This window comes from Asterias rubens, chromosome 8, assembly GCF_902459465.1.
Source record: "Asterias rubens chromosome 8, eAstRub1.3, whole genome shotgun sequence".
Lineage (NCBI taxonomy): Eukaryota > Metazoa > Echinodermata > Asteroidea > Forcipulatida > Asteriidae > Asterias > Asterias rubens.
In genome coordinates this window covers 14,850,632-14,861,731 of record NC_047069.1, presented here as the reverse complement: position 1 = coordinate 14,861,731, position 11,100 = coordinate 14,850,632, and the positions used below count along the sequence as shown (strand labels likewise).

Here is an 11,100-nt window from a genome sequence, read left to right as displayed (position 1 = left end):
GGGCGCTTGCGTAGTAAGTGGAGAATGGTGATCAAGATTGTTAAAGCCATTGGACCCTTTCGGTAAACAGTATTGTCTAAGGCCCACACTTTGTGTATCACAACCTCTATATAAAATAACAAACCTGTGAGAATTTAGGCTCAATCGGACGTCGGAGTCGGGAGAAAATAACGGGAAAACCCACCCTTGTATTCGCACGTTCGCCGTGTCATGACATGTGTTTAAAATAAATCTGTAATTCTCGATATAGAGAATTGATATTGTTTTAATGTTTTCTCAAAAAGTAAAGCATTTCATGGAATAATATTTCAAGAGAAGTCTTTCACCACTACCTTCTGTAAACCCTGTAAGTTATTTGTAAATCTTTGAACTTTTATTAATTTATTTATTCTGTACCGAAAGTGTCCAATGGCTTTAAGCTACAAGTCCTACAGTCTTGTGGATTTTCCCCTCAAATTCGAGGCCTGTGCCCAATTTCATAGAGCTGCTTAGCACAAAAATTTGCTTAGCATGAAATTTCTTCCAGCGGTAAAAACAGGATGACCAACCAAATTTCCATTTGTTGCATATTGCTTGTTACAGGTATTCAACTGTTGTTTGCTTATCCTGAAAATCACGTGGAAATTTGGTTGGTAATCCTGTTTTTATCAAGGCAAAAAAAGTTTTGCTAAGCAAATTTTTGTGCTTAGCAGCTCTATGAAATTGGGCCCAGATAGCTGTAGCTACCAACTCAGATATAACCTTAAGTGAGGATTGAAAACGAATGTGCTAGAGTATATTGCCCCCACCCTAAAAACCAAAGATACCTATTAGAGTTTAAATTAAACGGAGATACACTTTTGAAGTAAGTATTTGCAATAGATTATTATGTAACAAGAAGTAAGGCAATATTGAAGGTTTGATCCGTCATTTGTAGAGTACATTTTAAAAATGGGTGGGTTTTTTTGCCGAATTGATCGAGAGAAAATTGTGGATTTATTTTGTTGAAAAAAATGAAGGAGATGTTTGTGACACTCTTTAACATCAGGATACAGTTGTGATGTTTAGAACCTGTAGTGTACGATAAGCATAGGAAAAAAAAAAAAAGAAATTCCCATGTTGAAGTACCTCACATATTTTACCTCTTGTGTGGAACAGCAAATGTTGAACTTTTGTTTGTCTTGTATTTATTTCAAATATCATGATGGGATAGTATTCGCTTGATATGAAGCGTTTTATTTTTAATAATCAAAAAATAAGTATAACAATTATATATATTTGTTGACAACATGGAAATATCTGCCAAAGTTTAACAAGATGGTATTTTAGTTTTGATAGTTAAAATTAATATGAATAGAACTTTAAACAATGATAGTTTTAGTAGAGGCTCGAGCTGTCTCTTTAATGTTTAACCCTAACTTAAAGCATGGACTTCTAACTTTTCTACTTGCTCCTGTGCTGAATTCAATTGGGCACAATTTCATAGAGCTGCTTAAGCACACACAAAACTACTAAGCATCTAACAATTTTGCTCACTGAAAAGGGTTACCAGCTAGAGCATCATGTTATTTGCGTAGTTTGTGACTGGTTCCCTGCTTATTTTTGATAAGCAGAAATGTTTAAGCTCAATTGGGCCCTGTTTCAGTCAACAGGAATGTCTTTACGCGGAAACCACACACTGCCATCAATGAGCAATGGTTTCCAAATAGGGTTATCCTATTGTTATTTAAGTAAACACATTTATCCTTTCTGCCATAAAAGTTTTTGGCAGGCAAGATACTACAGTGGTCATGTGGAAATTTTACATTTTGTCCTCATTTCCACATAAATAAAGCTAGTTTTGAGATTGCCCCCTTTCTCCATGCAATCTTATGCAATCTCCATAAAATACAAGACTTAATGTTTTCTTGAGCTTTGTACAAATCGGGCCTGCAGGAAGTACAGGCTCTGGGGTGGATTTCACAAAGAGTTGAGACTAGTCTCATCTCGAGTTAGGACGAGTCTTTAGTTTTTTAATATCTCCTTGAACCAGTCCTAAGTTCTTTGTGAAATCGACCCCTGTTCTTTTATGAACATGTAATGTCACAGGTTACTCTTTTGTCTTAAGTTTTTCTTTTGCTTTGCTTAGAAGCGCGTTGGAATGGGCAACTAGAATGATGGCACTCTACAAATGCCGGATGATTGATTGACCGATTGATTGTTACATGGTCTTTATTTGAGAAACTTTTATTTCGAGCAAACACCTTTTATTCTTTCCACCGTGAAATATTCTGCCCTGAAGTTTATTTCATGACAGTCTGCTCAAAACAACCTTCCCTGTACAGACTCATCATGCTACTACCATATTGGTATTGTCCACCATGTACCACATAGTCATATAAGTGGTTTTTCAGCAGGATAAAAAAAGGCCTGACTTTTTTAAACCCTTGAGCCCCGGTTTTGGATTGTGTTATTTGAACTGTTGGAAAAACAACATGGCCCCATCCTACTGACTTATTACATGTCTTCCAGTGCTGAAAGTATACTACTTTTTTGTAATGAGGAGGCTTGTCGAAAACCAATGCCAACAAAAGAAAACAACTGTAGTTATTTGAGACGTTTTGATACCAAACAAATAAGTACTCTATCAGTGCGAATGGTAGATTTTGAAGTGCCAAAACAGTTTGGCTGTTGTGAAGTAAATTATATACAATACCTTATGCACATGACGTCATGTATACTCAGTGCTGTGTTTTATTGTTAAAAGTTGCTACTGGCAGCGAATTCCCTTTAAAAATGTCATGTGCTAACTGATGTTGGTGTTTACTTGTTGTTAGGGCAGTTGGTGTTTTCTTTTGGATTGTTTGTTTGGGTGGGGGTTTTTTTTTTTGTGTGTTTTTTGGGTTTTTTTTTTGGGGGGGGGGGGGGGGGGGCGGTTGGGGGAGGTTTGAGGTATTGAGGGTTTTGTTGTGTTTTTTTGGGGGGGGTTACTTTTTTGAAAATTGCAAGTTTAAGCGAAATTCAGATCTCTGGAGACTTAATGTGCTTACACCATTTTGTGACCTAACAATGCAAGCTTTATTAATGTATCAATTTAAATGACTCTTTGACAAGTCACTTATGCATACAATATTTTAATAAAAGCACAGTAGTTTTTTACTTTAAGGTAGATTCATTGATGTTACTTCTTCGTTTGCAAAATCAACAATGTTTTGTGCTAAGTGTTTTAGGGGTTGTGACTAATGATACTGTCCCTGATGTGTGCTTTTGTCTTAATCTTTAATTATCAAGTATTAATTAAGTGCTATTTGAACAAATCAAGAAAAATGTGTAAATAATTGTTTAAGAAAAATATTAAATTAAATTAAGGAATCATGTATTATTGTTTATCTGTGTTGAATTAAATAATTATAAACATGGACAGATACCCCTTGACTAATGTGTGTTCATTCCGGATCCGGTTTAAAGGGAGTGTATACCTTTGTTAAATACCCAAAAACTGACTTGGTAAAAAGCACTGCAGCTGTTGATAAGACACTATTGGCAATTACTCAAAATAAGTGTTAGCATAAAAACTTACTTGGTAACAAGCAATGGGGAGCTGTTGGTAGTATAAAACACTGTGAGAAACGGCTCCCTCTGAACGTAGTTTTCACAAAAAGAAGTAATTTCCACTAATTTGATTTCGAGACCTAATGATTAGATTTTTAGGTTCCGAAATCAAGCATCATGAAAGCACACAACTTCGTGTGACAAGGTATTTTTTCTTCCATTATCTCGCAACTTTGACTACCAATTGAGTTCCAATTTTCACAGGTTTGTTACTTTGTGCATATGTTGAGATATACACCAAGAGAGAAGACTGGTCTTTGACAATTACCAAAGCGATTACCTTCAAATGAATATGGTTTTAGCGAAAGTGATTCGTGCGAAGATTATCACTCTAATTTCGACGATATCTCAAAAATGCTACAACCTCTTGAACTGAAATGGATATAGTTTTATTTGTATTGTAATCAACTACATTAAATGATTAAAACAATTGAACGGTTCCAAAAACCAAATGTACACATTGCTTTTAAATAGTAAGCATTACAATAAGTCGACTGTTTTACTGGCTTTATGAAATCATAGGTGAATAAAAGAACAATGAAATTTACTTTTTAAAAAAATGACATTAATATCTAAGTGTGGCCTTTGAGCGTTGTGTGCCGCCCGCCCTGGACCGCGCGGTTGATGTTGGGCGTGCGCGCTTTTTTTTACCGACCATTGTGACGACTTTGAACGAAATTATTACGTAACAATTCGTTGCCTGGCAAAGGTCGGGTTGTATGAAGTTGTGCTACCATCACCCAAAACCTATGTTTCTAAGTTATTACTGTTGCTTGTTCCTTGGGGGGGTCACTTTGTGTCTCAGATTTCCGTTTTGATCGCGCTCCTTCGTGATTTCCGATTTCACGCTGATAGTTGATAGTTTCCAATTCTGTATGAATAATGTGACATTTGGATTGTTTTTCTAACCGGCTGCTGATGTGTAAAAATGGAAACAATTGAAACTATTGACGCCGATTCTTTGGCGATTTCCATCATGTCTATCGCTAACAGCATCAGTAGACATGAAAGCCCCGGGAGCGACACGCCGGGCAGCCCCTTTCGACATGCCTCGCCGAAGCAGGGGATGAAAGGGGCTGCGGTCCTCGTGATGGCTAGGCGTAAGATGGCTTGGACTACACCCGAACCGTCTTGTGCTGGGCCTGGTGTTGGGTAGGTCTTTTAAAAATATTTTTTTTGGACCAGATTCTTTTCTTGTCAGTGGTGGTAACAATTGTTGGGCAATTTTACAGCTTTCTTTTTCTCATTAAAACATTTTATTTTGTTGTAGACTATTGTGACTTTTTTAATTTCATAATAACTTATGTGGTGGATATGGCCTATCAGTGGCGTCACTGAACACAAATTATGCCTAATGATGTCCTTGCCCCGCCCACAGCCACACCCCAATTTGAAACCTTTAACTTTTCATTCCAGGTAATAGATGACAAGAGTAAAATAATTTATATTTTAGAGATCATGTATTAGTTTTCAATGTTTTTAAACTCGTTGTCTACACTCGGAAAATGTAAAACTGTTGTGTTTATTGCCTACATCAGAAAATCTTGCGAACAGAAATTTCGACAAGAACGTCGAAATGGGGCCCTAAGATCGGCGGACTCAGACTCGGATTCAGCCCCCCTTGTGCCCCCTCAAAGTTTTCATTAAAATTTTGCCGCGGCTGGTTTATATCGATCCCGTAGGCCTACATGAAAACAGAGCCATCTAAAGTTTTGTGTTTCGGGTTCAATCAAGATGCGGAAAGGCAAGTTGTTATAAATTTTGTTCGGGAGACAGTTCTCACAAACGTTTTCAGTACGAAATAAGTTTGGTGGATCCGATGAAAAGCAATGTCGCATACACTCAAATTATGCTGGCAACGGGCTCCTATGACGGCTTCGATAAATTAATAGGCAGGGATTCAACTAATACGAAAACAATTGGACGTTTTTATAATTCAGATAGTTGTGATGATAATTGCCACTGCTAACATTATTGATTTTCCCAATCATACTGCAGTGATGGACAGAACCAAGCTTGGGCTTCAAAACGGCACAGTCCGAGAATAAAATCAAGGTACGTTTTTGGCCCATAGGCCCTAAAGTAACTCCATGGTTAGCCCTTGAAGTGTAAAACATTTTAAGCACCATGCATTTGGTTTGCGGTAACACCATGTGTGTCTACTTGCCAGGTAGAGTTTGTTCTTAGAGAACTGTCTTGCTTAATTCTACTACCGCGGAGCGGAGTAGATTGTTCGGGTGTTCGGGAGACTTCTCAGTTCTGAAAAGAACTGTCCTGCTTATTACCTGGACGGACGGGTGGTATAGAAATAGGCTGGGACGTGACTACTTAAGCTTATATGATCGTAATTAACTGTACTATACCGCGGAGTCAGTTCTTGGGTTTGGTCTCCTGAAGACTAGAGCAAGCTAGTCGAAACGTTGAGACCAAACCCAAGAACTGACACGCGGTAGTACAGTTAATTACGATCCTTTTAGGCTAAAGTAGTAGTCCCAGCCTGTTTCTATACCATCCACCCGGGTAATAGTTCACTGAGAAGTCTCCCGAACACCCGAACAATCTACTCCGTGGTAGAATAAAGAAAGTTCTGTAAGAACAAACTCTACCTGGCAAGTTGACACACACATGTTGTTACCGCAAACCAAATACATATTGATACCTGACCATGCAATGGCTCAAATCCTTTAAGCACCATTTCAAAATGAGCAAAATTAATAACCTTTGATTCTTCGAAGTTGTAAAAACCTCAATCCATTGATTCCCTTCGAAGTTAGACAACCAAAATTAAAGTTAACAAAACCCTTTCTCTCCTTTGCTCATCGTACACATTTTGTGAAATAAAAATTCCCTTGTGGTTTATCACTAGATAGTTTTGTGAAAGACAGAAACACCTCAAACTTTATTATTTTTGTTGTAAACCGTGACGAGTGATATAGCGCCCTCTATAGTTCGACTGAACTCATACTGCTTTGCACTGGTTCCGATTTTGTTGCGGTCGCAATGTGCGTAAATCGAAGGGAACCAATGGGAATCAATCAAGCAGGTGGCTGAGTGCTGCCATAACAACACCAAGCCAGAAGGTCACGTTGGGGTTACTAAAACTTCACATGCTGAGTCAAGGGTTTCTTCAATTTATATTGTGTTTATGGCAGGCACCATTTTGATAGCATAACTGTAAGTGTAAGTAACCCAATGTAAACTACTCTGTCTTGTGTAAGTTTGCAGTTCGTGCCGTCCATTTTTCTAGGGTTTGTGGTTAAAATGTGAAGAGTTTTCATCAGCGATTCGTGTGTTAACTGTGTGACTTTATTTAGTCAGAGACTCAGTACAGCGGAATACGAAGGGCTGAACGAACGTTTCTTCCGTGGTGCGTTAACTTCTCAGCGGAAGTGGGGTTCGAGAGCTGGCATGATGCCCCACCACCGTCTAACGAGCAGCGAGAGGCAACTCATAGACGCTATATGCGACGAGGATGACGACCCGAGAAAAAGAGCCATAACACCGGGTCGCCGAATGGGCAAACCGATACGACCCACCTCGGCCCAGGCGAAGCTGCAGTCCCGAGGAACGCCGAACGTGCTGGAGGAAACACGGCCGGCTACCGCGGCTGCGGGGTCGCGTGGAGTGGGTCATCATTCCGGCTACACACCGCCCGGCTCGAGGGGTCAGTTGTCGCAACAAGCTTCCTCGACCTGGGGATCTCGAATCAACGATGATATACCGAAAATTGAGACCCAAGTGAGACGGTTGACTGTCGGGGCTGTGGATGGACTGGCAGACAGGGCTGATTCTGTGATGACACGGGGTAGAATGACAGCTCATTCCGCACCAGTTAGAAAGGTCAGTCAGTCTCTGTCCTTCTTTTGTCTTAACTTAAGAAAATTATTAAATAATAAAAGAGCGGCATCAATGGAGCAACTACTGCCCTCTAGTCTAAGAAAACTAAATAAAATGTACGCTCAATCTTCATTTTGCTTATTTATAAATAAGAAATAATAATAACATTTAAATGAAACAGCCCCCCCCCCAAAAAAAAAAGCGAACAGTAAGTTTTAATTAATAGCTCAAAAGTCCGCCTAGCCTTAAAAGTCTTTTTAATGTGCTCAATCAAGAATCTTAGATGTAAAATAAAACAATAGAACATACCAAAAAGTGTTAACTAGACATGAACAAACCAAAAAGTGTTAACTAATGGCTGTAAATCAGGATAGACACCATGTTTCTTGTTCACACACATGTCATGATCAGGACTAGAACCCACACTCAGTCCAAGGTCTTTTTGTGTTTTTTTGGTTAGTGGGTAAGCCCACCTTGTTGAGCTGTTAATGGCTCCACTTTTAACATCAGTCTCATCACTGTCACCATTATGTAATGGTGACTCACCATTATGTAATGGTGACAGTGATGAGACAGATGTCTCATCACTGTTACCATTACGTAATGGTGACAGTGATGAGACCGATGTTCATCACTGTCACCATTACGTAATGGTGACAGTGATGAGACCCATGTAAAAAGCGGAGCCATTAACAGCTCAACAAGGTGGGCTAGTTAGTGGGTATCTAAAAACTCGATGAGGGAGAGGTGTGGTTGTCAAACTTCTGTTTTTGAAATGCGCCACTGCCCCCTTTTTTTTGCTTGTAAGTTAAGTAGCAGTTCAATCATGTATCAGCATCCTCTTGTGAATTCTTGAAGCATACATTACTTTACTGAAATCCGTCTTGATGTGATTTGTTAACTGTACTGGCTTTTCAAAAGGCGTCATCAGGATGTTTAAATGAAATTGGTAGGCCTATTTATGCACTTTTGAGTATGTGATTACTTCTCATCCGAGTTACTGGACCCAACAATGCTTTTTCAACTTTGGCGCTTGATAAAATCCAAAACGTTAGAAAATTGTTGTTGGGTCAAGTCAGTTACTCTGAATAAAACCTCCCAAAAAAACCTCCAACAGGATATTTCATGAACGGTGTGACAGAAGATTTATTCTGATTTTTCTTTATATAAGAATATTAGTTTCAGTTGAATAACGAGAGTGTTGTGACACATGTGTCATTGTTAAAGGCAGTGGACACTATTGGTAATTACTCAAAATAGTTATTAGCATAAAACCTTTCTTGGTGACAAGGAATGGGGAGAGGTTGGTGGTATAAAATATTGTGAGAAACAGCTCCCTCTGAAGTGCCATAGTTTTCGAGAAAGAAGTAATTTTCCACGAATTTGATTTCGAGACCTCAAGTTTAGAACTTGAGGTCTTGAAATCAACCATCTAAACGCACACAACTTCGTGTGACAAGGGTGTTTTCTTCTTTGATTTTTATTTCGCTGTGGATAACGTGCTTCAAAAACGTCATTTATCAAACAAAATATCATTTCTGCATTTAACAATGAGTCCATTACAACATGACTACTCATTCATAAACACCTCAGACAGTTTTGCTATTCCTTTTGGTGGAGAGCGCACCATGTGGTGTGTATAAACCTTTGTTTATGACCAGTAAAAAGTGTTGAAACATGGGCGTGACACGCAAGTTTACACCTGTGCTTATAAGACAGTTTCTTCATTCTTATTGGTCGAGAGCAACGGCTGAGACAGTTGTGCCACATCAAGCGATACGCCCGACACGTACAGCATTGCCTTATAAGGAGTTGTTTACCCGAGGGCCTTGACTGGGCCTTACCATTTCATAGCTGGAGGGGTGTTGTGTTGCAAGAAATCATTGAAAAATTAAAATTTTTGCATAATTATTTTACTTTTTGACCATAAGTGTTGATGTTTTTTGACCGAAAAGGTATTTATGAATGGGAATCAAAGTGTGTTGAATCGGTTTTTAACTAGTGGTTTAAACCCGCCGAGGCCTGGTTCTTAATAATTTACCTCGACTTCGTCTCGGTAAAATTATCAAGAACCAGGCCTCGTTGGGATTAAACCACTAGTTGAAAATCTCTTCACCACACATTGATTCCCTTAATAATTTTGTGATTATGATAACATTAACAATCCAGCATGGTCAGTAATCCTGTTTTAAATGATTTGAAACTGCTATGTGAAAGTTCAATTTATATGACTCTATTGTTAGATTCTGTATAGCAAACAACACACCATAACACACACTGTAATTGCTTGACTGGCAGTAAACCAACAGAGCCAGTCAGAGATATTTACTTTTCAACAGGCTCTGTTGTAGCTTCAGAAAACATTGCATTTTGAGGCACAATTACCCAAGACGATTTAGTACTACTAGCGTCACTAATTATCCTATCAGCATGGTTCTCACCACACTGGTCGGGCCTGTTGGCACTGAGAGCTATTGACCAAGACTTTGCCTTGCTAAAAAGCTTTACTGATGAACACTGAATTCGACCAAAAATACTGACATATTTTGTCACCAGTAGCTAAAAATAAATCCAAGTTTTTGAGACAAACACATTCGCTTAGTAGCCTTAGTATCTACTCTGACAATTTCTGACAATTCACTGACCATATCTTCGTATTTTCGCACAATGTAATCTATTTTGCAAAACATTGTATTGGGTCAATCAGGTAATTAATTATGCAAGGTCAGCAAAAGTACTTTGAAAAGGAGAAATGGCAATGACTACACCACGGATAGTTAAAATATTGAGAATGAAAAACCCCCATCTCTTTTCAGCGCCAACACCATACAATAGAGATGTTAACATTGTACAGGCAAAGAACTCATTTAAACAACTTTATGTTTACAAAATTATGTTCACTAAAACACACCCACAATCACAACCGGATTTAAACATCCCTTTCCACAAATGAAATCAACTACACAGCATAACTGATAATCCTGTTGATATAAAAACCAATCAAGTTTTCCAAAAAAAGAAAGAAACACACTGCCCCCTAATCCCTGTCAACATAGAAATCACCACCGATTGAATGAATCTGTATTTACCTTTTGATGGACGAAAATAAAAGCACTGTTAACCATTCACTATTCTGGGTCCCCTCTGGGTGTATTCAAAATGGATGAATGGTTTCCAATGAAAACCCATTGGCCACCAACCTGACAACAACAACAACTCCTAAATTGAGCACACTCTTGATTGTGAAGCGGTTAGCAACATGCGCCCTCAGAGTCTCTCCCTGGCTGGAGCCGAATATTGTTCTCAATGAGAAAGTCTTAATCCGCTGTCATTAAATAGAGATTCTCATTTGATTCATGTATCGTTAAGGACTGCCTGGTGTTTTATTCGGTCGGCTGTGTTTAAAATGAAGAGGCCAAGCCTGGAGTCGGGGCTCAGTGACTTTTTACTTTGATACTGCTGGTGGCAATTGAAGCTCAAGTGCTATGGGGTTGAATGAAGTTTGGGGGTTATGTCAGTTATGCATTGAGAAGTGAAGTATTTTGTTGGTCTCTTATCGGGGGAAATAAAGCTGGTTGCTTGGTTTGATATCGAGTACCATGTATTCGTCAAGAGGAACGTCGACGACGAGTACGGGTGCAGGTAAAAGAGGAACCAAGAAGTGGAATGGTGTTAAATACAGTATGATGTTCA

General features: G+C 38.8%; 1 protein-coding gene across 2 annotated transcripts in view; it reads left to right on the top strand.

Moving 5' to 3' along the window:
• The first annotated feature begins 7,261 nt into the window (after positions 1–7,261).
• Positions 7,262–11,100, top strand: part of LOC117293363 (WD repeat-containing protein on Y chromosome-like) — a 61,814-nt gene continuing 57,975 nt past the window's right edge. For both annotated transcript variants that reach the window (XR_004519435.1, XM_033775656.1), the window contains exon 1: positions 7,262–7,410. Coding sequence is in view for 1 of the 2 variants with exons in the window: in XM_033775656.1 (XP_033631547.1) it covers positions 7,366–7,410 (45 nt within the window). In the remaining variant the exon portion in view is untranslated. The remainder of the gene's footprint in view (positions 7,411–11,100) is intronic.